The sequence below is a fragment of the Solanum lycopersicum genome, chromosome 7 (assembly GCF_036512215.1).
Source record: "Solanum lycopersicum chromosome 7, SLM_r2.1".
Taxonomy (NCBI): Eukaryota; Viridiplantae; Streptophyta; class Magnoliopsida; order Solanales; family Solanaceae; genus Solanum; species Solanum lycopersicum.
The window spans coordinates 3,998,283-4,015,537 of NC_090806.1; the positions used below are offsets into that span (position 1 = coordinate 3,998,283).

Below are 17,255 nucleotides of genomic sequence, written 5' to 3' on the forward strand. Positions count from 1 at the left end.
GAATTAAAAAAAATTCCTGATGGAAGCACATGAGAACAATTTTCACAAGTGATATTTACTGGTGTAGACATGTATAGTGACGGATGATCAGTCGAACATTTTCATCAAAAAATTATTTTTCATATGCATATATTAAATCTTGATCAGCACTAAATTTCTGATTTCGCCACTTGTGACTTCATCCTCATCCTCACTCCACTCCTAATCACCCCCCCCCCCCCCCCCCGCACACACACTTTCTTAAATATATTAAAAATAATATATATTTTTACTTACATATCGAACACAATTTTTTAAATAAAAAAATTCACTTATTTCCCTTCGTTCCAAACAAACACAAAGAGGTAGAATGTAATATGAAAATCATTAAAATGCCATTTCATAATTTATGATCAAAGGATTACATAAGATTAGAGGCTAATTAACTATATTTTTTTGTTTGTTTGTTAAACTTTATAATTTAACACATATTTTAGCAAAAAAATACTAATTATTATTAAAAAGACATGGCTTTGTACAAGCACATCGTCTATATCTTATCAAATAAGCACACCATCCATCTGTAAAACCTTCACTTATGCAAGCCTCTCTACACTTATTAGTATCAAAACATTGCCACTGATAGGTTTTGCTCCATTCAACACAATTCCCTGCCTCTGTTATAATAAAAATAAGATGATAATTAGCGATCTCGATCTACATATTACTATGATCGTAGCGATATTTTAAACAATATTATGTAACGTATGATGTTTGTTCATATATTTATCTAATTTATAAAAAAAATTTAGATTATCGCTTAATGTTTATAATAATTTTTAGATTGTCATCTAACATTTTCCAATACTATTTTCGATTCCCCATAAGATATATTTAGATAGTGGTCCATAGGTCCATAAGTTATAAGAAAAATAAAAAGGTACTCCCTCCGCCCCTGTTTAGTTTTCCGCTTTAGAAATGACACACACATTAAGGTAACGATAATAAGCATAGTAGAGTTACAATTTTACCCTTATTAATTATGGTTTCAAAAAGCATGAATTAAAACTTAAGAATTTTCAAAAAGTATAAATGAGGGTATAATAGGAAAATAAATTGTGCTTTCTTGATTTGTCAAAATGGACAAATAAATAGGGACAACTAAAAGATGAAATATGGACAAGTAAATAGGGACGGACGGAGTATCATTTAGTCTCTCCATTCCATATTAAGTTAATTTCTGAGGTGTTTTACACCCTTTTAAGAAAAGTAAATTAAGACATAAACTGAACACAATTTTCCGTTCTTACCCTTATTAATTATTGTCAAATTTATAATTAAAATAACTAAATATTAATTAATCATTAATTCTAATACTAACTAACGAAGGGTAAAATTGGAAGAACACTCTAAAAATGGGTCTTGAAACTAAACAATTAAGTCAGTTTGAAAAATAAAAAATACCTCAAAATTAACTTAATATGAAGAATTATAAGGGTAATACATGAAATGAATAAATCATAACATATATAAATGATTCATATATTAATCAATCTCAACTAGCTTTGAATTAAAATGTAGTTGATTAATTTTTCGATTGAAAAAAGTTTATATATATAGTCTAGAAGTCTAGTAAGTAATTAAAAGAATTGTTACCTGAATTTTCAACGAAAAATAACACGAGGAGAAAAAAAACTTTAAACAAATGTTCCATCTTAATATTTTTTAATCTTATGCATAAAATTTATGATAATGAAAAGCATCAAGCTGGCCTCTTATAAAGTAAAAAAAAAAAAAAAAAATCTCTTATAAAATAAATATATGACATATTTCCCTTCAAAAGTCAGCCAAACAATTAGCTCATAATAGACACAATTAATTCATTTTTAATTATAAAGTAAATGGAGATAAAATGAAAGTAAATTACATGAAGATATGATGCAAGGAGTTTTAAAAGTTTTCTGTTGTCAAACCTAATTACTTTAGTCAAAATCTTATTTATATTGAGATATTCCTTAATTAAAGGAAAAGAAATTAAATTTTTAAATTTTAAAAAAATGAGTTTTATTTTTTGAGATGGTGATACTTTAATTTTGACTTTAACTAAGATTTAATAGTTGATTTAATTTTTATCGAGGTGAAATTTTTTATTGATGTAAAATGTCATATTATTAGTTCATTTTTTTTAAAAAAAAAAAAAAGAAGAGAGAGAGCGCTCTTATTACACACTACTGATGTGTGTTTCTCAAGCTAATGTGTGATAATTTAGGTATAAAATTGCACTTCAATAGTTTAAGTATGAAATCAAAACGGGATAATTTTTGTTATGGAGGAAAATATTTTTCAAAATCTATTTTTCAACTTTTTCATATTCGATTGGTAACAATGTTACCAACATAGGTTATGGTGGAATGATGAGACTGTTGCATTCTTGACTAGAGGTCTCGGGTTCGAGCCTTGAGTTTGGAGAAAATCTTGTTAGAATTTGGGAGCGCCACCCTCAAATGGGTCCTATAATGCACAATCCAAATTTAATCAGAGATCCAATATAAAAAAGAACCCATAGTCAACTGCTACTTTCATATATACATACACATATAATTGACCATACATACATGCATTCATTTTCTGCTTTGAAACACATACATATATATATAATTATTACAATCAAATATTGTATTCGCGCAACTTTGAGTTAGGATGAGATGTTGTATGCATGCAGATATAATGTACGGAAAAGGGCCCAAAATATCCTCAAAGTATTGGAAATGGTATAAAATTACCCTCCATCCACCTATTGGCTCCAAAATTCCCTTCTCACCCACCTATTGGGTCCAAAATACCCTTGTCATCCACCTTTTGGTTCAAAATTGACCACTTATTTAACGGTTTTTAATTTGATTTAATTGTACCCTATAGCCAATTCTTGCTATTTTCGTCTGGTGAAATCTCGCTTGCTACTCTTGTTTGGTGGAAGTCTCGCTTGCCTCTCTCACTTTTATACAAACACAAATGTATAAAATGTGTTTGTGTTTGTATAAATAGAGAGAAAATTGTATATAAACATATATTTTCGTTCCCTCTCTCCCCTATCCCAGATCTCAGTTGTTATTGTCCCAGATCTAGCTCGCCACCCTCGCCTATATCACGTATACAAACAGAAAAGAAATGTATAAATTGTATTTTTATTTGTATAAAGCGAGAGAAAATTGTATATACACACACAAATGCATATACATTCGTCCTATACACTTATAATTATACAATACAAAATATTTCCCTGCCCATTTTTCTTCAGTCTTTCTTTCTTTCTCGTTTTATACATACACAATACAACTGATCTTTTGTATACAACTTCTTTCTTTTGTATATATATAGCGAATTATACAACTGCTTTCTTTGTATATGTATAGCGAATTATACAACTATTTTCTTTGTATATGTATAGCGAAATATACATATATATGTTTTCTATGAAACACAATTATGCAAACTATAGCTATAGCATGCAAATATGATTTTTACGTTTGCTATATGTAAAAGTTATCACTCTATTAGAATCCTATTTTATACCGCGATAATTCAGATTAATAGGACGATAAGTTGATAACAGGGTGGAATAATGGAGTATAGCATTATTTCTACAGTAAAATCCTATTTGTAATAATTAGGTTATGCGGCAATAAATGTAATTCACCTCGCATAAGTTGTTTGGATAATCATAATAAATACTTCATCTTTATTAATTCATATTCTAAATATTACTCTTAATTTGAGATAATCATTTTTAGGGCAAAAATTAGATCACCCCAAAATACAAACACTAAGATTAGTGATATAATGAAAAATTTTATTCATAATATTGCATAAAACAAGAAACACACCACATGAATTATAAGTCTAGTGCACCATAATTGCATATAATTCAAAGACCATGACTAGTTTTTACAAACAAAACTAGCACTATACATCTTTGAACAATTATAGTGTCTTTTATTCATTCATGAGTATTTCCGATACATATGGTGAATATAAAATACTCTTAATTTAGCATGGCCTAGTGCAAAAGCAACGGCGACGGAATCCACGACAATCACCACCGGAAAATCCTTCGGTCTCACATACCGAGGCACAATTCTTCTCACTCACACATGGTCCTTTGAAACGATGACTCTGAGACTCACAAGTTCTTGCCTCAACAATTCTCATTGGTCCTAAAATACATCGAAGTGTTATAAGTTGCTTATCAAGGTCATGATATCATACAAGCATGTTAAAAGAAAAAATCGAATCCAAAATTTAAAATTATAAAAAAAAAAATGTTGACCATGTTAGCTATAGGATTAGACTTGAAGGATACACTATGCACACTATTATAATTAGAACAAAAAAAATTCAAAAATCTTTTTGCAGTCTCAAATTTCGAGTTAACTAAAAAACACACAAAAATGATACGAATGGATATTCAAAACTTCTAAATTTTGAGCGTAAATTCAAACATAGAAATTTTAAAAAAATTTATATATGTAAATAGAAATTCATAAAAACTATTATAAATCATAGCTAACAACTTAAAATATTTAAAAATTCAGTCAAAATAAAACTTAATTTATCGAAATTCCAAATGTATCATGAAAATTGGGGAGAAAGGAGTATCATATTATATTATGGTACTATACGGAACATGATGAAATGATCGGAATATTTTCTCTTGGTTTTAATCAGAAATCTCGAATCAGATCATGTAAATGTCCTTGCAGACATAACATGACGCGAGAAGAGTCAGACCGGTTCGATTTCAAATATCGAATCGTTAAAAAAAATTAAATTATAAGGAAGAAGAAGCCGAACCAGTAGCCATGACAAGCATTGCTAGAAGTAACATAGTAGCAAATAAACGCATGGAGTTTGCCATTAATTTTCACAAACAAATTTTTTCAATTTTTATTTTTTGATATTATGTTAGACCTAATATTTGTGTGGCTTTTTATAATAAGATAAAAGATGCTAAAATGAGTGTCTCGTGAACTTGTACTAAAAGTTTGTTGGAATATTTTTGGTAGGTAAAATCACGTTTTTATACTTTGTTGTTTATCGATATAATTTATAAATATATGGACTAATTTAAATTGATTGGTGAGATAAGAAATAATAATCTCGATATTTATTTGGTATTTAGTTATAATTATTAACTAAAAAGATTTATTACGATCGGGGTTTGGCTATAAAAGTTGTTATTCTTTTTTTTTTCTTGTATATCAAATTTAGAAAAGGAAAAATGGTCTGATATACCCCCAACTTTGTCATTTAGAGCTGATATACCCTTATTATGAGAGTGGTTCATATATACCTCTATTTGTAAATAAATGGCTCATATATACCCTTTTCATCTAACGGAAATGGAAAAAAATAATTTTAATCTACATTTTTATTTTTATTTTCTAAAAAAATATAATCTCATATGAGTAAATTTAATCATCGTCAAACATATTTTTTTTTGACTTTTTTTTGTTTCAATGACTAATTTATAATTATTATTTTGATAATCAAATTTATTTATATTTCACTAATATTCTTGCAAAACTTATTGTAGATGACCAAATTTTTTCTTTGAATACGAAATTAAATTATAATACACACACAAAAAAAATAGTTTAATTTTTTTTCTTTAAACTAAGGAATGAAAGAAAAAACAAAATAAGAATAAGAAACTCAAATAATTATAATAAAAGAAGTCAAAAAATAATTGATGCATGAAAAAAATGAAAATATACCTTGAACTTTGATAGAAGAATCATATATACCACTAAATAATTTCTTTAAAAAAATTAGAAGTAATAAATATAAATTTAAAACTAATTTTTTAACTTCCGTTAAATGAAGGGTATATATGAGCCATTTTGTAACGGCAGGGGTATATGTGAGCCATTTGTATAAGGGTAAGGACATATATGAGCCACTTTTATAACGAGGAATATATCAGCTCCAAATGATAAAGTTGAGGGGTATATCAGACCCTTTTTTCCTTTAGAAAAAAACTTATGACTCATTATTTAATTTGAAATTATATTTAAGTACGTTTAAGTATGGACATTATTTTTAAATATATTTTATAAGAAATATAACTAATCACAACTCAATTTTTAACTTTGACTCCGTAAATTTTCAATTAAACAAAAAATATTTAAAATTAATGATCAAATGAATTTATATAATGGTTGTTCTCATAAGATATTTTTATTTATCTCATTTCGATTACCAAATAAGTCTATGATGTACATCATATTATAAGTTTAGTAAAGTAATTAAACAACCTATGTGAATAAATATACCTCAATTTATTTATTTACTTTTTCTATATTAAAAAAGAATATTATTTTGTATACAAATGACTCTATAATTTAAATATCTCATATGATATATTTAAAATATAAAAATTTAAAGAATATTTTAACATATTGAATATATCTTTTACTTTAAAATTAAAAAATCTCCCATAATTTTTAAAATCAATGAAACTAAAAACACATCAAAGTAATTAAAATGACGTTAAAAAGACGACGATTAGTTAGATACAAAAATTTATTTTGTATAGAAGTTTGAGTTCGAGTTTTAGATAAAAAAAGTTCAGAGAGTGATATCTCTCGAAATGGACTCTATTCGACACAAATTTAAATTAATCAGATTTCAATATAAATATCGAATATTGAAATAACAATATTTTTTAAAAAAGATTTATTTTTACTTTGTCTAACTTCATCCCCTAATTTACTTTTAATTTTACTTTAGTTTCTCTTCTTTTTGAACTCTATTTTAACTTTTAGCTTGAGTTTTAAAATTATTCCTTCTATATATGTCATTTACATGCACACTTTATAAGATACACCGTTAAATGATCAAATCGAATTTGAAATATTCTAAAACTTATGGAGATTCAACTACAAAAAGATATACAATATAGTATTTTTTTTAAAATATAAATTCAAAATTAGTGTCTGTTTATGATATTTGAAAGAATTTTAAATTCTGTGATATATAAAAAAAATTAATTTAATGACTTTAAATATATCATTAATAATTTATCAAAAAGAATCTTGAGTTTATCGAAAAAAAAAAAAGATGAACAATTATTATTATATGTCGTGATTTTATGAACCACTTGACCAATAATTGAATTACTATCCAACATATCTTGATGGATCTCCTTTATTTCTAAAGGGTCGTGAAATAATAAAGTGATAAGTAATAATTTTGAAATAAAATATCATATTTAATTGAGAAATATTAAATTTTTTTGAATTTAAATTTTACTATTTGTATTTCTAATAATAATAATATAATAAGATGCTACTTTTCTTCCCTCTTTCTTTTCTCGTTTTGTTAATTTTCCCCTCTAATGCGGGTCAAGTGGTGACGGGCGCGAGAGAAAAAAACCTAAGAGAAGACGCTTGTCTCTTAAGTCTTTTTCCGGTGCAACATAGGAAAGTGCCCTCTTTTTGTCATCCCCGCAGCTTTTCAGATTTCGTATTGAACGCATGGCGTAAGATTTGTGCCAAAAATAATTTTATCTACTAAAAATTATGAAGTAGAATAATTTGTCCATTCCATTGCCATTCAAATAACCCCTAGCTTAGACTTTAACCAATATTCCTATTTACGAAAAATTGTAAACTTATATTAAAGAAGAAGAAAAATTAATTAATACTTTAATTAAAGATTAAATATGTCTAATAAAATATCGTTGTGAATGATCAACTACAACAAAAATGATAGAAGGTATTTTTTTTTTACTCCATGCTTATGAAAATACTGTACTTATAGCAAAAAAAAAATTACTCAGACATGAATCAGAAAGAATACAGAAACTTCCTCATAAAATTATCAATTTATCGCTTTCACAGTTAAAAATACTTAATTAAAAGAAATGATCGATTCTTGATTCCGCACAGAAACTTCCTCATAAAATTATCAATTTATCGCTTTCACATTTCAAAATACTTAATAAAAAGAAATGATCGATTCTTGATTCCGCATCGAAGAATATTTTATTAAAACTTACTAACAAAAAGGCTAAAAGACAAATTTTATCTATAATATTTCAAAAATAAAAATAAAAATACACCACATGAAGAATTACAAGTCTAGTGCACCATAATTGCATACAAATTCAAAGATCACAACTAGTTTTTACAAACAAAACTAGCATTACAATACATCTTTATTCAAAATTACATAATATTTTTTTTCTTCTCAAACTTCTTCTTTTACACATAAAAATCAAAATTATTTATTTAGCATGGCTTGGTGCAAAAGCAACGGCGACGGAATCCACGGCAATTACCACCGGAAAATCTTTCGGTCTCGCAAACCGAGGCACAATTCTTATCGCTCACACATGGTCCCTTGAAACGATGGCTCAACGACTCACAATGTCTTGCCTCTACGATTCTCGTTGGTCCCATTTCTGTGAAAATAAAATCATATTAGTTACGTACGAGTTACTTTAAACAACAAATCAAAGCGTGATACTCTCTACTTTGCAATTTATACGCATTATTATTTTTTTAATCTGTTTCGAAATGAATGTTACTAAATTTTTAATTTGAATATTATAAAAACCAACTTCTAAATAATGGCGTAAGATTAATGTATTTACACATTTTTACTTTAAATAAAAAATCTTTCTTATATTCTTAAATTTTAACCCTAGTCAAAATATATATAAACAAAATAGTCCCCCCACCCCCACCCCCACCCCCACCTCACCCAAACTTTAGAGGAAAAAAATAACAATATTATGGTACGATATTTAAATTTTTTACTAGAAATAACTAAAAAATGTGAGGAGATGACTTGAATTATCGATATTTTTGATAGAAAGTGATTTATTCGATAACATTATCGACATAATATCGAAAAGCTAATAAATTTTGAACGTAACCTAAATAAAAAAGATAGAAGTCTAACCAGTAGCCATAACAAGCATGGCTAGAAGAAACAAAGTAGCAAAGAAACGAATGGATTGTGCCATTTTCACAATTTTTTTGAGAGAGAGAAGAAATAATAATTTATTTTTTTTAATGTAATGTGAGAGATATTTAGACTAGTATACATGTGGTTTTATAGAGCTCTAAAGTCTTATCTTGTGGAAGATAAAAAAAAAATTCTTTTTTATTCATAGTTTGGATTAAACTAAGTATATATCACATGTGTTTTAATTTAGACTTTTTAAATTTATTTTTAAAAAGAATATTATCACTTTTGTATTGTTTTATTTTTAGCTTCTTTTTCTAATGTCATTAAGAAAAACAAGATATAAGGTATTATTTATTAAGTTATTCCTATTTAATTATTAGATGATTTTGAGAATTTGAATATTGTTAAATAAATAAATAAACTATATATTTCTCTAGTGTTAAGGATATGTTTGTTAAGAGGGGATTGATCAGATAATAAATATTTTTATTTCTAATTTAAAATTGTAGATTCGAGTCATTAAATGAGCAAAAAATGATAGAAGCTCCTAAAGGAGTTTAAAAAAATAAACTTCTCATAATAATAATAATAATAATAATAATAATAGTAATAATAATAATAATTGTTAGAAATAAAGATAGTAAAAATTAGAGGTCCAAAAACAGATTTTATCCATAATATTTTAGAAAAACAAGAAATACACACATAAAGATTATAAGTTTAGTTTTACAAACAAAATTAGTAATATTACATATCTTTGAACAATCATAGTGTAAATTATTCAAAAGAATGCAACCGTATATATATTATTGTTTTCATAAAGCATAAAAGTACATTCACTGTAATAAAATTAATTTTTAGCGACATTAAATATTGACATAAAAGTTTTAAAGTTTTTATCAACATTAGTTAAGTGTCATTAGAATTAATGTCGCTAAAGGCTTTAGAGACATATACAAAGAGTGATAATTGTCGCTAAAAATAAATATTTAATAAATAATTAAAAATTAATTATTGCTAATAATATTTTTGTTACAGTAATAACTCCCTACTTTGCAATTTATTATGTGTCTTACTTTTTCATTTTTTCAATAACAATATTAATTATAAATTTAATAAAGTTTTTAATTTCATAAAGTTTTTAATTTAGTAAAAATAAAAAAAAAATGTACAAGCCACACTAATTGACCCAAACTGCACAACCCATCGATTATCAAATGACAACATAATATTGTTAGATCAAATATTTTTATTACATTTAAAAATATATTTAAAAAAATATTACAGTATGACAATATTGACAACTTTAACGAGGACTACTAAGAAAAAATATAATGGCATGACAATATTGACAACTTTAACGGAAAATATAAAAGATATTTTAAAATGATTCGAAAGCGATAGTAATTTTTGATAGAAAGTGTTTTATTTTTTATATAATTAAATTAAAAAATTGAGGAAAAAAAGTAATAACCCGTAGCTATTTCAATCATGGCTAGAAGCAGGAGCGGAGGCGACATATATTTAGGGTTCATCTCTTCGGTGAAAATATTATTATTTATATGTGGTTAAAATTATTTTGTAGATATATATAATAGATGTTGAACCCTTTTTCACTAGATCGTATATTTATTTTTCAAATTTTAAATATATTTTTTTTAAAATTTTTAATTTCACTACTGATTAAACAAATACAATAATAAAGAAACGCATGGAGTATGTCATTTTCTTTTTATAGGGATTTTTCCTTGTGGAAGATGATACAATTAAGTAAATGATACATATTTTTTTTCTTTTTTATCGATCGTTTGAATTAAACTATATGTGCATACATACATACTCTTTATTTTTTAATTTATCTTAAAAATAATATTATTCCATTCATAGTATTTTAATTATCATCTTAACTCTTTTATGTCGTTAAGAAAAGGCAGATATATGATAAATAGTAAACATCGTTCACTTCCGTCCTTCAACTTAAGATCGTGGTTCGAATCACAAAAAAATAAAAAAACTTTCAGAAAGGGATAAAAAAAATTTAATCTTTCAATAATAATGATAAATAAATAAAAATATTAGAAAACCAAGTCGAAAAAATGGATAGCTTAAATCTTAAATTTCTAAAATGGTAATTTTTTAAAAGCCAAAATAACAGTTAAAATGAGAAGATATTGGTCGTGTGGAAGAGGTTAGTTTATTATAATCAGTACTTAACTTTTAAATTTCAATATCTTACGTAATATTTTTAACATCATAAAATTTAAAAGACATTTATATCCTATGCTTATATTGTTCAAAATTTTTATTCTTATTTAGATAAATTTAGAAGTAAGATATAAAATAAAAAAATAAGTTGAATATCTTATAAGTTTATTTATTAGTTCATATTACAATAAGAAGATTTTTTAAAAATAAAATTGTATCACATAATACTTTAATTTTAACATTTAATTTAAAATTAAAATTTATTTTTTTTAAAAAATAATTTTATCTACTGCACCAAGTAAAAAGCAATTTTAAATAATTTTTCTTTATGGACAAATCTAGATTGAGACTATGTGTCATTATATCACAAGTTCAAATTTTATCATGATAAAGATCATTATTATGTGTCATCCCATTATATCACAAGATCTTTTGTATCATCAAGTTAAATAATCTATAAAAAAATTAATTTTTTTATATAAATAAAATAAATAGTTATAATAATGGCTTAGTTTGGTCAAAAACTTAAAAAGGAGACGGGGTCTTGGTGAGATTTTTGTTTATTTTTCGTTCAAATTTGATGTCAATTAATCAGTACTAAACGTTTGAATTTTGAGAGAGATGCACATTCAAACACATTAACTCAAGAATCTTTATATTTTTCGTGAAATTCGAAAGTTTAACATGTATCTAAATGTTAAATTTTATTTGTTAAAGTGTTTAACTGATATTTCATTTCACCAAACACTTTGTCTGAATTTGAGCTAGTAATATGATTAATTATTGAAATAGTTGATTGATTAAAGCTGATAATAACACCTTAGTACTATATTTGTAATTTAGCTAATATAACACTTCAACATTTGTCAAATTTCGTATACGTGTGATATTGAATTGGTGAAAAAAATAATCATTAAAAAGCAAAAAAAAAAAAAAAAAAAAAGGTAATAAAGTGCAAAATTATTATCTGTCATTATTTATGACCAATAATTGAATTATCATCTGACATATATCATGCTGTCTTTATCTTTTATTATTATTCAGAGATTTCGATGTCGGCAACGTTTAAAATTTTAAATTTATAAATTATATTATGCGTTTAAATATATAATTTTATATCTTAATTTGATGTTTAAGAAATAAAATATGATAATTATTTTAAAACGGAAAGAATAGCAGTATTCAAATTTAAAATGCAGAATATCATTTTTAATTTTAAAAAAATATATTTTTAATTAAAATTTTCTTCAAAAATATATTAAATTAACAGAGATCAAATAATATAAAACGAACGAAAAAAATATATTAATATCACTACTCATGGTACAAAGGTCTACGGTGTAGGTTGGTGGGAATTTAAGCTACTTAAAAAGTGGAGGTAAAGATAAAAGTTATTTTAATTTATTTTGTTTGGTATTTAATAAAATAAATTAAAATGTTATGATTTTAAATTAAAAATATGTTAAGTATATTATTTTTTTATTTTAAAAAGAATAGTATTTTTTTCTTTTTAGTTTGTCTGAAAAGAAAATTTAATTTGTAACATTTATTTTTAGTTTTTCATGTGACATGTTTAATACCACAAGATTAAAAGACAATTTTCTATATATAAAATAATTTGAATTTAGAATCACAAGATTTACTCTTCTCGTGTCAAGCCAAACTTGGTGACTCTTTTTAAGGCGGAGGAAGTAAAATATTTATTAATTCTATAATCTTAAATATATTACGTGAAAAATTAAAACAAAAAATAAATAAAAAGCTAAAGAGAAAACTAGATCAAATTAAAAAAAAAAAAGGACACAATAAAATAGAAAAGGCCAAATACATAGATAGCCCCTTTAACTTTGTGATTTTTTTCACGCAAAGTATTTTTTTTTTTGACTTTATACTCGATATTTCGAGTCACATTAAAATCTCGATTAAATTTAAATCGCACACTGCAAGATCTATTTAAAGATATGCTTTCAACAAGATATTTTCAATATACATTTACTCAAATTTAAAATCTCTAATTAAAAATAAAATAATTCAATCACTATATCACAATCTATATCGATACGTAAACAAATTAAAACTTTGCAACAACTTGGTCTGAACTCTGAAACACAAAGGTAAAAGATAAAAGATATGGTGGACCAGCATATATATCTCCATTATTCTAAAATTGACATCTCAAATATCATTTATAATTAAGCACTATTGCACATTGCACTAGACTACAAAATGCAATTTTGGGACCTAAATAGTTTTGATCAAAAATTATTTCGAATTTGAGATATCAGATTATAACAATGTTTACTCTTCTCTCTAACTTTTTGATCTTGTAGTTAGTGTTCGAATGCAGCACTTTGCACCATCTCGAATTCGAGATATTTGATTATTGAAATACTTACTTTTCACTTTAACTTTCGGTCTTGTAGCTAGTGTTGATATACAGACTTATACCTAAATTAAGGTCGGGTGTATACATAAATTAAGATCGTATGTATATCGCCACACCTTCTAAATTTATGTATCACATTAGTGAAGGGTGTACAACATATATAATGGGGATAAGTTGGAGACAAATTGAGATCAAATTAAAGTGTCTAGATGTGTATATTCATTTTTTTATTTTTCATTCAATGTTTGAGGTCCGTTTTAGAGCTCTGAATAAATCTGAAGTACGCACTGCAACCATTCAGGGATAGTGCTTCCAATCAATTTTTTCTCCATACTCAAAGCTCAAATCCGATCTATACATCTGATTAACTTGTTATCTTAGACCAAATTTGAATATCGGCTTATGTACATGTAAATTAGTGAAATTATGGTTAGTGACAACTATCATTACTGTATTCCCTTTGTCCCGTATATTAGTTGCTTCTTTTTCTTTACATGTCTCTTACGAAATTATGAATAAGAATGATAGTTTTACTAATTTACCCCCTTAGTAATAATTTATTTTGAAACTTTATAAACTTATTTACACTTTTTAAAAAGATTAACTATAAAAATATAATTAATTTTATCTTAGATTTTATTAATTCATATGTAACTTGGAAAAGCGAAAGCTCACCAAACTACCACAGGCAAAAAGACAATTTGCATTTAAATTCGCTAATACACAAAGAATTAAGAAATTTTTATCGATTTTACTTTAGATTTAGAGTGATTGAATAAGACGATTAGAAATAATGAACAGTCACGATCTAAGTTTGGTTAAAAATAGCATTTACCAAATACAAAAAGAAAATTATTTTTAATAATATGAATAACTAATATAAGACGCGGAAGTAATAATTTGGTTGGTGGAGTCTGTAGATATTATATTCAACTATTTAACTTGTGGCCACTAATTTTACAGTAGGTAAAAAAAAGGAGGACACAGTAAAAAATAATAATAATAATTTCTATTCCTGTGTGGAAAGCATTATATATTTGAAAAAAAAGAAAATAAAATAAGGAAACTATAGTCATGATAAGTCATTGAATTTGTCTTTTTGTGAAAATTATTGCACTTCCATATGTGTTACAATGTCAAAAGAAAAAAAGGACATCACCAGTCTGAAAATCAAAAAAGATTAGGCATGTTCATATTACTTTTAGGTTATCGTATTATTTGTTATTTTATTCGACTTAAAAATTTATTGAAAATAACGTTATCATCTTTATAATATAGTGATAGAAATAAAGATGCACTTGACTAAGGAGTGTCACCCGATACCTCTTCATTAAAAAATTATAAGAAGTTTCAATGATTGTAATAAGAAAATTAATAATGAGACTAGTAGGATTAGAACATACATCACCTCAGAAAATTTTTGCAACGCCTAAATTAAAATTTTTTAACTTGTGTCAAGAGTTATCGATTCTTATATATATATAAGAATCTTAAGTTGGCAAAAGGCCTACCAAGATGTTTGAAGCTAGTGTCAAGAAATATTACAAATGTAACATGTACCTACACAAAATTAAAATAAAGAGCATATATTATTTTGTTATTTGTCTAATTGTCTTCATTTTCCTATAGCTTATTTAAATAGTTCCTCTTCTAGTCCCACATTGACTGGACAAAAGAACTCCTATTGACAAATAGGATACAAAATGAGTCCTACCAAATCATTAAAAATTATACCTTTCTCGGCCTTTTGGCTAAGATCAAGTGTAGTATCTGTTCTTATCAGTTTAATATCTGATATGTGAGTCATTGACTCACACGATATTAACTCTATTTTTTGAGGGGAAGGTTCATCATGGTAGCTTGCTATTGGTACCTTCAAGTGTCGTCTAGGCGTTGCACTATTGCCTTGGCTTGGCACACCCCACCAATTCTAGTTGTAAGCCTTTCTTTTGATTGTTAGTTGAAGAATTTTTTAGGATTTTTGTGAAGTTATAATAACCTCTACATTTTTTGATTGAAATCGATACAATATGGTGGAAAAGGCAATGGACTTGGCCAAACTTGCTTTGTCTGGATGACTTTAATTAGACGAGTATGAGATTAGCTCAAGTGGTTGAAAATATCCACCATCAAACGAAGAGGTTATGGGGTTGAGTCATGTTAGAGGGTGAGTGAGATCACTATTGATCCTCCTCGGATGGGGTGGGAGAAATAACAAAACGAAATTTTTCTCCAAGGATTTAGATGAATCTCGTAAGAAAGACAAAAAATATAATGCACCAGCCGGGAATCGAACCCGGGTCTGTACCGTGGCAGGGTACTATTCTACCACTAGACCACTGGTGCTTAATGATTCTGTCAATTTACTAACAAGATCTTATTTTAAATATTTGATATCCAATAAAATTGCAAATGTAAGATCAATTATAATATATGTGGTGCATTTGTCACAATTTCAAAATGAAAAGTCATGATTAATACCCAAAAATCCACTATCTAAGATTAGAGAGGGATCGACTATATACTAAAAGCTAGGTCAGTAAGATCATCAATCCATTTAATCGTCATATTCATGGAGTAAATCTCTATAACATGCTAAAGCTAGGGTTTGTACAAATCAAATTCAAACAATATGCATGACATGAGTGAAAAATATTTTTTGTGATTTAGAGCTGATATATCCTTATTGAAACGTGATGTATATATGTTAGACAACTAAGGTATCTATGTAGCCATTTGTTAGACTATTGGAATTAAGTTATGATTAGTGGTCAAGAAGTTAGTTTGTTACATAAGGTAAAAAAAGAAAAAACAACTTAGTTAATAGTTAGTTACATGGTGTTAGAATGTAGACTCAATAAATGCCCTGGAAACTATAAAAATTCACTAAAGAAAAGGACAAATATGAAAAAAAAAAACCTATAAAATTTAATTATTTTGAAAAAGAAAAAGACTCAAAAAATAATTTCATATGGAATAGATGGAGCACCTACAAGTAAGCTTCATCGAAATGTGAGATGTGTAATTTTAGCAGCTTTTATTTAATATAATATATGATTGATGTAAGAAATATTTTGCATTAACAGATTCAAGGCACTATAACAAAAGAGACATTTAGTGACAATAGATGTCATAAAAATATTCAAAATAACTGAGGTAATGCCAATGCATCTAGAGTCACTTAAGTCATTAGCGACATTCATAACCAACCACGGGAGTCTTCTTTCGTCATTTATGTTGGAATTTTATTTAAAACAAATTAAATATAAAAGCTTTCATAAATGAATGTGAGTTTATTATCAAGTGTAGTATATGTTCTTATCAATTTAATATTTAATATATGAATCATTGACTCACACGATATTAATTCTATTTTTTAAGGGGGAAGGTCCATTACGGTAGCTTACTATCGGGATCTTCAATCATTCCCATGATGTTCCACCATATTCTTGGCCTGGTGCACTCCACCAATCCTATTCCAATTTAGATTATCTCAATTGATATGTAATAATGTTCTTTTGTAAAGAACTCTATGAATCTATAAAATATTTTTGTTATCATAATTGGTTGAACCTCAATCAATATAACAAAACATGCATACTACAATTTAGAATGTTTTCGATAAAATATTTTTGTTGTATTAATTTCATATGACTCCATAATAATTGTTTATTATATTTTAACAAAATTTAATTTAGTAAACATAATT

At 26.1% G+C, this 17,255-nt stretch overlaps 2 protein-coding genes and 3 non-coding genes across 5 annotated transcripts; 2 read left to right on the plus strand and 3 right to left on the minus strand.

Moving 5' to 3' along the window:
* Positions 1 to 3,808: 3,808 nt before the first annotated feature.
* TGAS118 (gamma-thionin) lies at positions 3,809 to 4,940 on the minus strand. The gene is made up of 2 exons (NM_001247943.2): positions 4,831 to 4,940; positions 3,809 to 4,193 (listed from the first exon to the last, which is right to left on the minus strand). Exons 1-2 carry the CDS (start codon positions 4,892 to 4,894, stop codon positions 4,027 to 4,029), a joined length of 231 nt encoding a protein of 76 aa, NP_001234872.2. The 5' UTR covers positions 4,895 to 4,940; the 3' UTR covers positions 3,809 to 4,026.
* A 3,043-nt stretch (positions 4,941 to 7,983) lies between these two features.
* Positions 7,984 to 9,068, minus strand: DEFL1 (defensin-like protein). The gene is made up of 2 exons (NM_001346524.1): positions 8,947 to 9,068; positions 7,984 to 8,443 (listed from the first exon to the last, which is right to left on the minus strand). Exons 1-2 carry the CDS (start codon positions 9,008 to 9,010, stop codon positions 8,271 to 8,273), a joined length of 237 nt encoding a protein of 78 aa, NP_001333453.1. The 5' UTR covers positions 9,011 to 9,068; the 3' UTR covers positions 7,984 to 8,270.
* A 6,208-nt stretch (positions 9,069 to 15,276) lies between these two features.
* LOC112941961 (U2 spliceosomal RNA) lies at positions 15,277 to 15,471 on the plus strand. The gene has a single exon (XR_003247620.1). It is a non-coding gene; the product is annotated as a U2 spliceosomal RNA (small nuclear RNA).
* Positions 15,472 to 15,821: 350 nt separating this feature from the next.
* On the minus strand, positions 15,822 to 15,892 carry TRNAG-GCC (transfer RNA glycine (anticodon GCC)). Its single transcript has one exon. It is a non-coding gene; the product is annotated as a tRNA-Gly (tRNA).
* Positions 15,893 to 16,818: 926 nt separating this feature from the next.
* LOC112941941 (U2 spliceosomal RNA) lies at positions 16,819 to 17,014 on the plus strand. The gene has a single exon (XR_003247590.1). It is a non-coding gene; the product is annotated as a U2 spliceosomal RNA (small nuclear RNA).
* Positions 17,015 to 17,255: the final 241 nt, after the last annotated feature.

What these genes read in the sequence shown, in the direction of transcription:
- TGAS118 (NM_001247943.2), bottom strand. Translation starts at nt 4,894, where the DNA reads ATGGCAAACTCCATGCGTTTATTTGCTACTATGTTACTTCTAGCAATG. An exon ending in AATGCTTGTCATGGCTACTG is followed by an intron (nt 4,194 to 4,830) that starts GTTCGGCTTCTT and finishes GATGTATTTTAG; the next exon opens with GACCAATGAGAATTGTTGAG.
- DEFL1 (NM_001346524.1), bottom strand. Translation starts at nt 9,010, where the DNA reads ATGGCACAATCCATTCGTTTCTTTGCTACTTTGTTTCTTCTAGCCATG. An exon ending in CATGCTTGTTATGGCTACTG is followed by an intron (nt 8,444 to 8,946) that starts GTTAGACTTCTA and finishes TTATTTTCACAG; the next exon opens with AAATGGGACCAACGAGAATC.